The sequence below is a fragment of the Bactrocera tryoni genome, chromosome 3 (assembly GCF_016617805.1).
Source record: "Bactrocera tryoni isolate S06 chromosome 3, CSIRO_BtryS06_freeze2, whole genome shotgun sequence".
NCBI lineage: Eukaryota > Metazoa > Arthropoda > Insecta > Diptera > Tephritidae > Bactrocera > Bactrocera tryoni.
The window spans coordinates 32,382,139-32,398,850 of record NC_052501.1 but is presented as its reverse complement, the minus strand read 5'-3'; the positions used below and the strand labels follow the sequence as shown (position 1 = coordinate 32,398,850).

The 16,712-nt window shown below is 32.8% G+C and overlaps 1 protein-coding gene across 1 annotated transcript; it reads right to left on the bottom strand.

Annotated features, from left to right (window-relative positions):
* Window positions 1-276: 276 nt before the first annotated feature.
* On the bottom strand, window positions 277-16,309 carry LOC120770967 (netrin receptor unc-5). The gene is given in 13 exon segments (XM_040098698.1): window positions 277-2,643; window positions 2,646-3,178; window positions 10,757-10,830; window positions 10,889-11,057; window positions 11,106-11,234; window positions 11,297-11,527; window positions 11,635-11,688; window positions 11,749-11,919; window positions 12,005-12,083; window positions 12,801-13,009; window positions 14,241-14,457; window positions 14,530-15,165; window positions 15,870-16,309. Coding segments are annotated over 12 exon segments (3,246 nt in total). The 5' UTR covers window positions 15,100-15,165; window positions 15,870-16,309; the 3' UTR covers window positions 277-1,833.
* Window positions 16,310-16,712: the final 403 nt, after the last annotated feature.

Here is a 16,712-nt window from a genome sequence, read left to right as displayed (position 1 = left end):
TGAATTTAACCAACATATAACTAAAAATTTCCCAAAATCGAACCAACTCTGTTCAAACGCCTAAAACGTATCAAATCGGGAGATCACTTGCCCTAGACCCCATATAGCTAACAAGTTTTATATACCTGAAGCGTACGAGTATCAAATGTTCAGTTATACCCGAACTTTGCACTTCCTTACTCGTTATACATACAGTAAACACAAAATTGGACTTACCTTTTCACATGCTTATAAATGCGAAAGATACAACCTTATATGGTAAATACCAAAACAATGTACATTATGCAGTGACGTTTATTTATAAAAGTTATACTTAACATTACTTGTGTGAATTTGTTCAAGAACATTCTAAAAATATTTAGATGTCCATGATGTTTGTTGTTGCAGTTGTACATGATTAATGTTTAGTTTACAAGAGTTATTCTATTTGAGCATATACATACATAGTACATAGTATGTAAATTACGATCTATTCATTTATGAGTATAATTTTTTACAGTCCGAACAAACCACATTTTGTTTGTATACATACTTTTACATACATGATTGTGTGCTTATTTTTCATTTCTTTGAAACAAATAGACACAATCTTATATAGTGGTATGTGTTGAGCAGTCATTTTAAATCTTATGAACTACATATAATATAAATACATATGCCACTCCATTCTTATCCTTAATAAACGGAGAATTTGGCACGGAGTTTTTTATTTTTCGGTTTTGCACTTGGAAAAATTTGGACACTATTTGTCTTTCACATGCTTTTTATATTTGGCTACGCAAATAGGTAAGTATTATTTTAATTTAGTTTAGTTTTTTTTTCTCACAATCGCGGTCATTCATTAGACGTCATAGTAAGTTGTGCAGCAGTAATCTGTTATTGTTCCAAAGTACTTAGCTTATAAAGTGAGAGCGATAATTTAAAAAAAAAGATTTTTCAAATGAATGTGGTTTATTATTTTAATCAATTATTCACTTAGTTAAAATTAACTGCGCTCATAATTTCGAAAGTATGGCATATTTTAGCTTATACATATCTATGATAGAATAATATTGCAATCTATAAAAGCACATTTATAGAAAATTAAACACATTGCAAACATGTTTTGTACCATATACATAAATGTATATTCAACAAAACGGTATGAGCTTGAACATGATCTTATCTCGAAGTATTAATTTGTTATTTCCGATAATAAATTTAAACGTGCATATGTATAAAAATGAATTTGGTCAGAAAACATGTTAATTTCTTAAAACTTAACATAGCGTGCATATATGCATGAAATATTCAGTCGTAAAATGTTATAAATTTATTATATTATTATGTGTAAATTAAACTAAAATTAATTAGAAAAATGGAAAAGTGTTCGATAACAATTACAATTACAATTTTTGATCACAGGTATTAAGTAATTTCATTTTATGTATGTGAGTACTTTATATCATATTTTTGCGTTTTATTTACTCATTTGTTGCTTTAATATCATTTTTTACGTCCTTATAAAATGCAATATCGAACACGGTATATGCTTAAACGTATAGTAACACTATAAAAATTCGTTTATAAAATAAGTAACTAAATAGCAAAAATTTGTAGTCGTCAATGAAATCTTAAAAAACAAAATGGTCTTTAGCACTGGTTTTGACCGCGACTATGCGTGAAATATTTTGGGAATTCCCCTACTATTTAAGAGAATATGTTTCGATATTTAGATACACATTTACTTATAAATGCGCTTACTTAATTTATAATATATATTACTTTAATATCTTAATTTTTCAAATAAAGGCATTTCAACTTATCAGTAATAACAGTTGTGCAAATATTTTTTCACACCCAAAGAGGGCCGTTAGTATCTGTAATAATTTGTTTTATATCCTCTCTGTCCATTTCACTGAACACTATTAATAATTCAACAATTGTACGCGAGGAATGTTTTGCTCGACATTCCCATAGATTGAGGATTTGCTCGGTTGGCGATGACTTTGTAGCGAAATACGCAATATAATGATCTGTGCCAAGTTTTTTAGCCAACAAACGCCAATCTTTTTCATCTTGGCGAGGTGGGTCCAAAGCATCGCAGATCAGCCGCTTACATGTGTGTGGTAGATAAACGCTACTCAAAGTATTCGTCTCATTTATGAAGCTACTATCACGATCAATAGAAACAATTGCTTGATGTTGTCGATTTTCAAATGTTTGCGACCGAACGTCACTTTGTGAAAAATGTTCACTTGAAATAATGAACGAGTGAATCCGTGATTCCATGTTTTCTAAACCACTTTGCTCAAAGTCCACATCAAATATCAATTGTGAATTCAGTGATCTTTTTATGGTAAACTCACAATGCAAAATTGAATTGTTGTTGAGAATATGATTATATGGTATAATTTGTTCATAATTAGTTTGTTCCTTGAGGTCCCACGAACTGGACTCCGTGTTACGTACACGAATTACTAAATCGCAGGTATTTAAGTGAAAAGCAAAAGTCTCACTTTCGCCCATAATAGTACCACCCAACTTTGCCTCAATTGTCTTGCAAATGTCCTTACTATTAGGAAAGTCTTTCACAACATATATTCGAAGACTACAGTTTGAGCTGCTCGGCGTTAATTGACTGAACGCAATAAGTCGCATTTCTCAATAGCAGGCAGGTAATCGGTGAGATTGTTTGGTTCAGCAACTACTGCAAAACGTCCTAATTGTTCTGTCATTATATATAAATGCTTTTCTTCCACGTTGACAAAAACCGGTGTGTTTATAGTTTCTTTTCCAACGGAAACTATTTTTCTCCAATTCGAGTTAATATCGTAATGATCGTTATCTGCTTGGTATATATGCACATTCCACTGTCGTGGTTCAATTAAGCAATGCGGTAATTTGATTATAACTGGTTTCTGGAAACTATAATTTCTAGGAGAACAATATACAATTGTGCTGCAAACAAATAACGATTCAGCGCAAGGAATTGATATTCGGGCACTTTCGTCACTCAATACAATCAAAGACATGTGTTTTTTCTGATTTTTACCAATGGCAAACTCTGGCACATGCAACATCATTTCTCCTCTATAAAGGCTCAAGCTGCCTCCGGAATTATTTATTAATTCGGTTACTACATTTTTAGATGACGACGGCAAGGTAAAATTACCTTTTATGTCGTATGTGGAATTTGCTGTAATAGAGTAAAAGTATTTTTTTTAATACATTTTTTGATCACTTCAAAGAAATTTATTAAAACCTTAAATGTCTTAGTACAGTTTCAAAAGAATAGGCAAATAAAAAATATGTGTACGTAAATCGTTAACTTTAGACATTTTTTGAAGGTACGATCATTTCAAATAGAACGTCAACAGATGGGAGATATTATAAAGAGTGTCTTAAAATTAACGCTAGATTGACATTAGTGCGATCATTTTTCACAACTTTCGACGTGGATTATCACGACAAGAGTGCATCGATGAACTAAAATCTTTGTATGGATATGAAGCACCATCTTATAGCACTGTGAAAAACTGGTACAACGAATTCAACCGTGGCCGACGCTCGCTCAAAGACGAATTCCGTGAAGGTCGTCCAAAAACAGCCGTTGTGCCAGAAAACATCGATGCCGTACATGAACTGATAATGCAAGACCGTCATGTAACATACCTTCAGATAGAGGCATGCCTATGCATTTCTCCCACCAGCATACATTCGATATTGCATGAACTCCTGGCCGTAAAAAAGGTTTGTTCTCGTTGGATCCCGCACAATTTGACAATCGCTCAAAAAAAGGCTCGTGTGGATTGGTGTAAAGAAATGCTGAAAAAATACGATCGCTGTGCTTCAAAAAAAGTTTATAAGATCGTCACAGGTGACGAATCATGGATCTATGCGTATGAACCCGAAACAAAACAGCAATCGACCGTGTGGGTCTTCCAAGACGAGCCAAATCCAATGAAAGTTGTTCGTGGAAGAAGCACTTCGAAGCAAATGGTCGCCTGTTTCTTCGGCAAAACTGGTCATGTGGCGACTGTTCCGCTTGAGCAACGAAGGACGGTCAATCCTGAGTGGTACACCACCATTTGTTTGCCCGAAGTCTTCGGAGAAATTCGAAAAACGAACAAGAGAAGACGAATCATTGTGCACCATGACAATGCGAGCTCTCACACATCGGCTCAAACCAGCGCCTTTTTAACCGGCCAAAACGTCGAATTGATGGGTCATTCGCCGTACAGCCCTGACTTGGCACCCAATGACTTCTTTCTATTCGCACACATCAAGAAAATAATGCGTGGTCAACGATTTTCGTCGCCAGAAGATGCTGTTGAAGCATTCAAAAACCATGTTTTAGAGGTGTCTCAATCGGAGTGGAAAAAGTGCTTCGAAAATTGGTTTGAGCGCATGCAAAAGTTTATAAATCTTGATGGAGAATATTTTGAAAAACAATAAAACCATTTTCGTTGATAAATATTCCTATTTTCATTATTAGGCCAGAAATATATATAGCAGCCCTCGTATAACCCACTGGAATTCAACTAGAAAAGGATCAAGAAGTATAGATTCTCTTATATCTAAGGTTTGGATACGCTTAAAATCCGAAGTTCGAAAATGTCGGCACATCAAAATACCGACAAATCAAAACACCGTCAAACCAGGAAAACACGTACGAACCTTTTTTGTATACTACAATAATTTAATATAGGTCATAGCTAAGGCTATAAAGATTGTCTTTGATGTGAAAAAGAGGCTCAAGTGGCAAATATTTTAGAATTATCAAAGTAATCATCGGAAATATAATTTAGTAATGCGAAGTTTTACCCTCCTGAAAGTCAACTTCACATAATACCAAGTTACGACAGCTTTGAAATCAAACCTTTGATGACGAAGCTCCCATAGCTTCTTCAATATGTTATTTTATTTTTGAAATTTCTTAATACATTAATTATAAAACCTATTAAGTTGTAATTCTTTTATAAGCAATTGATAAGTATTTGTATCGATGAAGTTATGAAATGGTTTTGTATTTAAAATTTTTTTTACACCTTAAGAATACTACAATTTCAAATAAAATTTTGAGTTTCAAAAAAAATTTCTATATATGAAAATCTATTCGTTTATCTAACGAATGAAAATTTCAAAGAGTTATATACAGTTAGAAAAAAATCGACTTGTTTTCAATTTTTTTTTCTTAATGTACATATGTATGTATATTTAAGAATATACACAGAAAATTTTACATCGTACTGGGGAATATTTTCGAAGTAACACGCAAATTTGAAGAGGCGTTTCAAATTTTATTACGAGCTTTTTAAATTTACTTTTTAGTAATTAATATAATTTTTTTAATCAGTAAAAATTTTTTATAAACAATTTAAGTCCGAAATTTTGCTAAAAAAAATTTTTTTTTTTTGAAACCGCCATTTTGTCAAAAAAATTTACTTTGCATTCCTTCAATTATTTGTTAGATATAACATTACTTTAAGGAAATATGTTCCGCAATACGTTTTTTTTTTAGATCAACTGCGGTTCCTTTCCAAATAAATATTTTTAGTAATACTAAGTCTTAAAAAATACTTAAAAAATGGCATAATATGTGTGCAAATTTTTGGATCAATAACTTTAAAAGTTTTCTCAGAAAAACTGCTGAATTTTTGGCCTCTAACTGTATACTTATGTATGTATGTATACTCCTTAAATAAGTCAAATACGTTAAAAAGTGGTAAACTTTCAGCGGTCTAGCGTTATTTATAAAAAAAACGTATGTAAAAAACGATTTCTACAGTTTCTACGTTTCAGAAGTGGTAAGAGCTTATATTTACATAAAAAAATCGCGTTTTAAAATCGAAACGATTAATAATTATGCAGTGGGTTATTGTGCACAAAAATGTGAAAACTCCTGTGTGAAGAAAAAAAATTATTTTTGCTATTTTAATTTGGTAAATACATATGTATATTATTAGGTTCAAATAATAGGTTGTCAAAAAAGTCTTGCGGTATTTTCGCTAGTTGGCGCTGAAAGCGCGTAGTTCTAGTTTTATTCGTCGCATCGGGTCATGCTATACCTTTTTGGAAAGCTCATTTCACGCGCTAATACGTGTTTGATTGATTGTCGTTTCATTTACGTCGTTCGTGAGTTATAGCGTCGCAAACATGGAGCAAAATAAAGAGAAAATACGGCATATTTTACAGTACTACATACTACGATAAAGGCAAAAATGCATCCCAAGCCGCCAATAAAATTTGTGCAGTTTATGAACCCGATACAGTTTCCATTTCCACCGCACAACGATGGTTTCAACGTTTTCGTTCTGGTGTAGAGGTGGTCGAAGATGCGCCACGCTCCGGGAGGCCTGTCGTCGAAAATTGCGATAAAATCGCTGAATTGGTCGAAAGAGACCGGCATAGTAGCAGCCGTAGCACCGGTCAAGAGCTGGGCATGAGTCATCGAAAATTCATTTAAATTTCAATAAAAAAAAAAATTCAATAAAAATACCGCAAGACTTTTTTGCCAAGCCATTATATTAGCTTTCCCAAAAATGAAGATTTCTTTTATCTTTTGTGTCGAGCTTAAATAATTTTCTATAAACACTTTAAAGTGGATAAATTCGAAGAAGAATTCAAATTAGATAAGGTTCACATACAAACTTGGGTTTAAGGCTCATTTACTATATGCATTAAAGAGTAAAAGTTAATTGGAATTTATGGGATCTTGAGGAAAAATATTTCAAAATATAAATGTGCAAACCATTTAAGCATCAAAAAATTATATCCAAAAACATTTGGAAGAATCTAATTATCTATTAAGTAGAGAGAAAATTAAACGTTAGTTGTTTAGATATCGAATGTATTTTAAAAATTTCTTTTAATAGAGATACATATATAAAGTTATCAAACAAAAAACGTAAAAATTAAAAACATTAGTAATATTTTTTTTTTTCATATTCGTCCCCATGTTGGTTCAATGACGTCAAGATTACAAGGCTTATATATTGTACATTGCCTGAATCCTAAAAGGGCATTTCTACAGTCAATTTAAGATTGCTAAAAATCTGGATTGCTAGCAATATAGCAATGTACTATCATTTTGCTGATTTGATAGAGCCATACAAATTTTGATGTACATACAATGTCCTGAAACCAGTGTCCTTTCATGGGCAAATGAAGTTTTCCAAATAGGTAAAAATCACAGGGTGCCAGATCAGGTGAGTAGGGTGAGTGATTAAGTGGTTAATATGGAGTTTTTTGTCAAAAATCCACCAAAACGATATGTTTATCGTGCAACAGGCGCCAGGACCCTGCCTCACGGTATTGTGGTCGAGCACGACGAATGCGTGACAAAAGACGCTTCATAACACCAAGGTAAAACACAGCATTAATCGTTTGGCCAGGTGGGACGAACTCTCGGTGTACAATACCCTCGGAATCGTAAAAACATATCAGCATTGTCTTTATTTTTGACTTCTGAAGACGACCGACTTCTGATCGTCACAGAGGTCCTCACGACCTTCTTGGAATTGCTTAAACCACTCATGCACATTACTACGGGATAGGCACTGATCACTATACACTTTTTTCATCATTTGAAATGTTTCAGTAAACGTTTTTCCAAGTTTAAAACAAAATTTTATATTTGCTCTTTGCATTTTACAACCGATGACCAAAAGCTGCTGTCACTTTTTGATCGATAACATCGATTGTAGTTATCCAATTGTCTTAAAATGTTTACGAAATGTCTATAAGAGATCAAACTTTTTATTTCATATACCCACCAATAGGTGACGCCACCAGAAACAGTTAGATTTAAAAAGTTCTGTTTCTTTTGCGACAGACCTTGTACATGTACAAGCCTAGCTTCGATCGCATGATGGCAACAAATATGAAAAACCAGTGTCCTTTCATGGGCAAATGAAGCTTTTCCAAATAGGTAAAAATCACAGGGTGCCAGATCAGGTGAGTAGGGTGAGTGATTAATGGTTAATATGGAGTTTTTGTCAAAAAATCCAGTGACAAGCGTCGACCGATGACACGGCGCATTATCGTGCAACAGGCGCCAGAACCCTGCCTCACGGTATTGTGGTCGAGCACGACGAATGCGTGACAAAAGACGCTTCATAACACCAAGGTAAAACACAATATTAATCGTTTAGCCAGTTGGGACGAACTCACGGTGTACAATTGTCTTTATTTTTGACTTCTGAAGACGACCGACTTCTGATCGTCACAGAGGTCCTCACGACCTTCTTGGAATCGCTTAAAACCACTCATGCACATTACTACGGGATAGGCACTGATCACCATAACACTTTTTTTCATCATTTGAAATGTTTCAGTAAACGTTTTTCCAAGTTTAAAACAAAATTTAATATTTGTCTTTGCATTTTACGACCGATGACCAAAAGCTGCTGTCACTTTTTGATCGATAACATCGATTGTAGTTATTCAATTGTCTTAAAATTTTTACGAAATGTCAACAAGAGATCAAACTTTTTATTTCATATACCCACCAATAGGTGACGCCACCAGAAACAGTTAGATTTAAAAAGTTCTGTTTCTTTTGCGACAGACCTTGTACATGTACAAGCCTAGCTTCGATCGCATGATGGCAACAAATATGAAATGCAAGTGCCCATGTTTTTTGTTATGTTGCGTAAACTGCAATTTAGCAAAATAATATTCAAAACATATATTTCAACAAAACATGGAAAATAGTAATTATTTTTTTTAAATTTTCTACTAATAAATTTTTTGGAAAAACATAACCATACTTATACATACACACAGTTACGCACAATAAAATAGAATCAATTGTAAATTTTTTAGAAATTGCATTTAAGTAGTAATTTTTTTGCATAATAACAAATGCAATCATATGTACTTTTAAAAAAGAGGCAAGGATAGCAATGCCGAGTTGTACAGCTAACTCTAAAAACTCTATTTAAGAAGTGTAAATAGAGTGCCTCGTGCTTAATGGCAAAATAATTGAATCAATACCGAAATAGTTTCATAAATGAAAGATATTGAATTTAAAAAGCGTAGTAAGGTCTTATATTAATTATATCCGTAGAATGAATATTTGTATCAATTATGTATTTATGTGGAAAAATAGATCGGCTAAAATATTATTCTTAGAAAGCAAGATTGTGCGTCCAAAATTTGCAATAAAAGGGCCACACACAAAGGAAAATTGAAAAAATATTGAATATATCCCAAAAATTTGTGTTTAATGCCTCAAAATTTCCGAAAAAATAGGCCGACCACAAAAAATGAATGCGGAAGTCGAAAAATTCATTCAACAAGAATTAGGTGCACAAATTTCTTCAATAGCAGTAAGAAAACGACTCATGGGGAAAAAATATCTTTGGCACATTGTTTCGTAAGGCGCCAATGTTGAGAAAATGTCATAGAAGCAATGGTATTCATTTTGCTAAACGACCCATTAATTAGGTTAGATTTAAAATTAAAAAAAAGACTGGTTCGACATGTTGTTGTTGTTTTAACGGTTTCTCAATCCCCATTAAGATGGTAAGGGTTATCTGTGTTGTCGTCGACGTCATCTAACGGGAGGCCCAGGAAACGTGCTGTTTCGACGGGGTCGGACCAAAGGGAAAAGGGTGTTAGATGAGTGGGGTTGGTAGGGCATGCAAAGAGGTGGTCAGTGTCATGCGGAGACTCGTTGCATGCAGGACATACATTGGGTATGTCAGGGTCTATTCTGGATAAGTAGGAGTTTAACCTGCTACAATATCCAGAACGAAGTTGCGCTAGGGTCACTCGCGTTTCTCGCGGCAACTCGAGCTCTTCGTCTGCGATGGGTGGTGGTTTGACACCAAGAACGCCATTCACGCTCCACTGTGAATGGCGGTCAGCACCTGTCTAAAGTCAATTGCGTCCGAAGTCCGGTCGGCGTACTGTACGACGTCGTCGAGGAAAGACCTCTTGATGCTCCTGGGAGGCGTTTCCGCTCCAAGCAGATGGCTGCAGGGGTGATTTCTACGAAAACATCCCAGCAGGAACTGCTTGGAGAGGAGTACATTATGCTCCTTAACTAGGAGCATAAGCGTCTCACTATGAAGGTGTTCGATGGGAGACATCTCAATATGATCGATAGTTATGGTTAGACATGAGTCCGACGTGCGCAAAAGAAAGAAATATGCGTTCGCTACAGAACTCAGTCCTTGAAACACCGTGGCGGCAATATATAATGGTTTGGGGCTGTTTCTTAGTGTGGTGTCGGACCTATTTTTTTTGGATATAAGAAAACATGGACCTCCATATACACGTTACAATTTTAGATAATGTCATACTCCCATATACTGAATGAATTTCGCCTTCAATTTGGCAATTCCAACAAGATAGCAACCCGAAGCATAATTCGGGTCTTGCAGAAAAATGGTTTACAGATCATGGTGTTAATGTTACGGCTTGTCTAGCACAATCAACAGTTTTGAATCCAATCGGAAACTTATGGAAAATGTTGGACCCCTTAAACCAAAAAAAAAGGCGGAACTCTGAGCGAAGATTCAAAGGTCTGGTATTCTGTTCAGTCTATGCCTGGATGTTTGCAATGTGCACTGCCTGAGGAGTTGCGTCGTAATGAATACCATATTAACTCTCTTACTCATCTCTTTTGTAACAATTCAAATCGATAACTTTGTTAGTGCTTTTACATTACATGTTTGACAAGAGAGTATCGCGCATAGATAGCACAGATAGAATTGATGAATCAAAAAAAGTGTTATTTAGAGTAATAAGGCTTAAACGATCTTACATGTATCCGCTGTGGATGTTTCTGGTGTATCTGTGACGTACTCCGCACTTATTTCATCTATTGGGTTGGTATAACTGTAATACGACAGGAAGTTTAAATAACCAACAAAATAAAATAAACAACAAATTTTACTTGGCAGATAAATTTGGTACGTCATAGTGATGTTCGGAAGCTTCACAATTGATTATATGATCATTAGACATAAATCTGTGATCGGAACTGGGATAATCGTAATTGACATTTGCCGTCTCAATATTGATTCCCTTCTTATTTATTCCTTGCATATAATCCGAGTTAATATCTGAAAAAAAATGTAAGTAAATGAGGAAAGTTCTAGGGAAATTCTTACTTGTTCTAGTCATATTATAGTGAGAATTTATTGCCAAATTCCGACGAGCACAGTAAATTAGAGCAGCACCAAATGCTACACATACAGTTATGACAAAAGCTAAGCCAAGGTAAAGTGTCCAGTCGAAACCTTAAAATTGAAATAATATATATGCATTTTCTCTACTGAATATAAATGTGCTAAATCCTTACCATCATTTCCAATTAAACAGTGCTCTCCGCGACATTCCGCTGTTTGTATATCTTTACCTGGGCACTGAACCTTAACGAACCCTAGACCAATTACGCCATTATTGTTAACAGATCCGTCGTGTGATTCAACACTCAAATCTTCAGAGACAGGATAAATGCACTTTCGCCGGCGTATTTGTATACAGTCAGGAGAACACGAACTCCAATCACTCCACGGTGTCCATCTGCCTACTGAAATAATAATTGTCAATAATACAATATGTACATACATCATATTATATATGCGTCTTCATAAGTGATCTACAATGATTATTTTATAATTTCATATTCAAACTTACATTTCTTACTCGATAATGCATCATATCCATCAGAGGTTACAATTTGTGTGTCTTCTGTTCATTAAAACAATAATATGTATGAAAAAGCAAATTGAATACCTTATAAAATATTACCTTGACAGGATACACAGTCCGCAGATTTTTGAACTTGCGCTCCAGAGCATAACGAGCCACCATTCATAGGAATGGGATTATTACAAAAACGAACTCTTTTTCGACCTTGACTTAATTTTCCTAAACACTTGCATTCTCTCCAAGAGCTCCATGAACTCCAACCACCATTTACTAAGGAATAAAGACAAATGAAAATTGATTAACATTGTAGGGTCATGCTAAAGCCTTTTTTCATTTTTTATTTGCTTTTGCTTACCGTAGACTATTAAAACAGCTGAGTCCGAAATTCTTTTCCCGGCCACATTCTCAGCATGACATGTATAGTTCGCCATGTCCTGAATATTAAAAATAAGTATATTTTTTAAAACATTTTGTTGTATAACAGTAAGATACAAAATTATGATACATATTTCATTTATGCACTCAGAAATAATATACAAATATAATACGAAATATATTTTGTGTATTTAAAAAAAAGAATCCGGATTAGTCAGCCAACCTCAAAAGCAAATACATATCTATACACATATATAATATTCAAGTTATGAGGTTAGGGTGAGTGAGTTTTCAAAAAAAAGAAACACATTAATTTTGAATTTTTTTTTTAAATTTCTGTAATATCAAGTCGAAGCCTTATTTAATGAAAATATGTTTTCACTTTTATAAAGTAAAAAATTTGAAGAAATTAAACAATTCAAAATTAAAAAAAAACATATTTTTATAATCGAAAATTAAACCTCAAACACAATCCCTTGGATTCTTATAACGGCAATACCGTTTTCGTATTTACTATATGTGACCTGGTCTACGAAAAGGGGGCTAACGTGCGAAAACTAGTTTTCTGGGAAAAGCTGTTAAAAATAATCGTCAGTTTCTTGTTATCTCATTAATTGTTCTCCTTTTTTTTTGACACCTAAGCCCCCTTTTCGTAGACCATGTCACATATATGTAAATATGTTCACTGTTTTGAACATTTTATGATAATAGTATTAAATTTATATCATTGTCACACAAAGCGTATGCCGGATCTACTAGTAGTATATATAAAGTACCTGCAAAGATACAACGTCAAATGTTATTGTCGTGGCATCAGCAGATATAACTGTTCCGTGATCATTAGTATTTACAATCGGCGCATTGTTTTTGAGCCATGTTATTTTTGGCTCTGGAAATCCTCCCGGAGGCTCGCAGTGCAATTCAGCTTTGGAACCCAGTTCAATTTTCAGTGATGTTGGTGAGGAAACAAAATGTTTTCTTATATCTACAAAATCAAGATTTATTTTATTAAAAAATATATTTACATGTAAATGACCAATCATTATAGCTTTGAAAAATTCTTGTCTCACTTTTAATTTTTTTTTTTGGTAAAATAAGACGTCGAGAATATTTTCGCTATCTTTGTATAGTATGTACTTTTGTCATAATGCCAGTTAGTTGAAATTATTATATAAATAATTTTTTTTTTGTTTTTCTGGCTACTTTTCTAATAATTTTCTGGCTATTAACCTTGAGTCTGTTCATTATTTTTAACAATTTCAATATATAAAATTTTTGTAAAATTTCATTCAGATGCGTTTGAGTTATGTTTCAAAAGTTATTGAGACAAATTTAGAAAAAAATATAAAGGGGATACTTTTAGTTTTGAATTTTTAACTATTACCATTTTAGATGACACTTTTAGAAACAGAATAAAATAACATATGAAAATGTATAATATTTTATTATAATAATAAAATAGATATTTTATTTCTTACGTATTTTTCTAAACACCCACTGTAATTTACTTCTTACGATTTTTAGAAATCAATTAATAATTGCCAACTTAAAAAGTGAATAGTTTAAAATTTGTAAACAAAAATCAAAACAATTCAATTCAGTTTTTGCTCACGAAAAGGTGCATATATAATAAAATGTATTTCGTTTTGATTTATATTACTATGAAAAAACTATTAGGGCCAAAACTGACGAACTGAAAAAAAAATTTTTTTTGTACATTTCAAAATACAAATAAAAATATATTAAAAAATTAAAATGATTGAACTTTGTTGTCGCATAAAAAAATTTTCCTAAAAAGTGGTAAAATGTTTGCGTTCACATGAGAGTACCCCCTTAAAATGTTTATTTTAAACCATCTTCCATTATACCTTAATTTAACTTTTACTATTTTCAAATTATAGCTTGCCTCGTCCAGTTTAGAAACTTTTCTCTACGAGCTCAACAAATTTTAAATTTTGCTTTTTTTCTACGTATTGTACAAAACAACTGATTTAAATAGATGATACCACAAAATAGTTGAAGATTGAAAACACTTCAACCTACATTTTTTGACGGATTGATTTCATATCCATACTACTATAATAAGGGCCAAATTTCTACAATAAATTCAATGTAATGAGATTTACTGATGCTTGAGTACAAGAATCAAGAAGGTTATATCATTTAGAAAGTGAAAAGATCACATTAGCATGTATTGTTTATTAATAATTACTTACATGCTATGCTTATTGTCGCTGATTGACTTTTAGCAACACCACGTGAGGACCATGCATGACATTCACATTTGAAAGGACCTTTTCCAAAATATTCATCAATCAAATCGCGATGTATAGTTGCAGTTACTTCTTCAACATGAACACCCGTGTGAGGATCAACGTGTTTATCATGTTCAGATGGAGGAGGCTGCGAACTACCACTACACTTAAAGTATAACTAAGAAATTAATGATTATTTTTGTATTGCATTTTATGCTCTGAATATAAGAATTTATTCGACATTACTAACCTGAAGTGCATGGGCTGCTTTACATTTAAGCACCCCTGGTCTGTTCTTGATAACATATATGTCCTCGGGTTCTGTTAAAAATATTGGCAATGCAGTACCAGACTCAGCGGTATTAATTTTGTCTAATATGGGACCAGATGATCGCTCTTCATATTCAACATTTGATAATTCACCGTTGTTATTTGTAATATTTATTTCTTCATTTACATGAAATTCATTTTTCACATCATTTGTAGATTCAGCCATTTCTTTGCGATGTACGGGTTCTGTAACGTGTGATGGATTTTCATTGTCATGAAATGAAGTATTTGAATTTACTGGATATTCCGCGTTTTCCACATCGACTCCGCTGTGAAAAGCTCGTCTTGGTTTAGAGAACACTTGTTGAGGACTATTAAGAGTACTATTTTCTTCAATCCTTGAATGCTTATTGAAGGTATTTATTGAGGGTAGATTATAATTTCGTTGGTCAGTGATTGAGTCAGTTGTTCTTTGAAGATTTGCCACAACTGCAATCTTAAAAGTAATTAAGAAAGCAATAAGTATATCACATTTCTTAAGCTTCGTCATTTTTATTTGGTTTTATAGAATTTTCCAGTTTCGAAAATTTTACACCATAAATTGCTTGTTCGACATCTGAAACATAATATATTTATTTAAATTTTAAATAATAATATATATTTCTAATGTTAATAATATAATAATAAATTAATACTAATGTTATTGCTAAAACGATAGTATGTATATTTTACAGCAAATAATCCAATTAATAAACATCAAAAAGCTGGCATCTTTATATCATACACTAAAATATTTTGAAATAAGTAGTCAAAAATCATATATTCAGGTCATACAATAGGCTCTTCTAGATAAGTTAAACGGCCAGTGCATAAATTACGTACATACACACATATTTATATACATATGTATAAAAATGCAAAGTATACTGAATATTCTTTGTTAAATAGTTGAATTTTTGAACTTTAAATGCAAGTATCTCAAAAACCATAAGTCAGCGGCACTATATACATATGTATATTTTCTTGATCTGGAGGACCAACTCTATCCGTACATACCCACTTTAACCCCGAAATCAGGGGATGTTATTCTAAAATTTACACCTAAAATAATATATTTTAAAGAACTTCAAGTTAACTTTGTAATAAGTAAATACTTAACATATATTTAATTAAAGATCTGAAATTAAGTTAAACTAAAAAGAAATCAGTAAAAAAAAAATTAATCAATCTCACTGTTCCTCATGTTTTTATTTATAGTGTAAGCAAAATTATTTTAAATATAAAAAAATATATATAATTTTGTATCATATTTACGCTTACTTCAATTGATATCAAATATGCAGCTATTTACTGAGTTGTGGCATTGCATCCCAAAACATTGAAAATACGTCCCACACTAAAGCAACAGTAGCGCACCTCAGGAAATGTGTTCTGCCCATAAATTAAGGGTGCAGTTCGTTTTACATTCGACTGTGTCATGATATCAGCAAATATGCAAAACTCATACATATATGTATTAACATTCCATATATCATTTTGAGAAATTCAGCATAGGATCATAACACCACAAATTTTGATTAACTTTTTTCTTCAAATATAAATTATGTCCCGAACTTAACCATTCCTAAAGAACTTGGTCGAAATCAGTATGTAACTACAAATATTCCGTCCTTTGCTTGTTTACATACTAATGAACTTAAGTATTTCTATGCATATATATAGGTTAAATATTATCAATTTACAATTACTAATATCTCAATTATTTACTTTCAAGTTGAATGTCCACCTTATTTTTAATTAAAATTATTATTTTGACCGTCAACCACAATTATGTATATGTACACCACTTCGTCGCGAATAGAACGTCGAAAGCATTTGACTGTTGTTACGTTATACGCAACATAAAAACGTAATGAAAACTTACAACATTGTTATGTGTGAGAGATGTAATAATATCTGCTCATCGATAAATTTTGTATGTTAAGGACAAGTTTACACACGAAAACTTCTGTTGCTTGCTATCACGAATAATATATCACAAGATTCCCTGCAAGACGGAGATAACAGATTGCACAAACGGAATTTCCAGCAGCTCACCAACACTATTACATTTTGTCCAATTTTTTATTGAATGGGGGAAGAGAAAAACTATTGGTTTTTAAG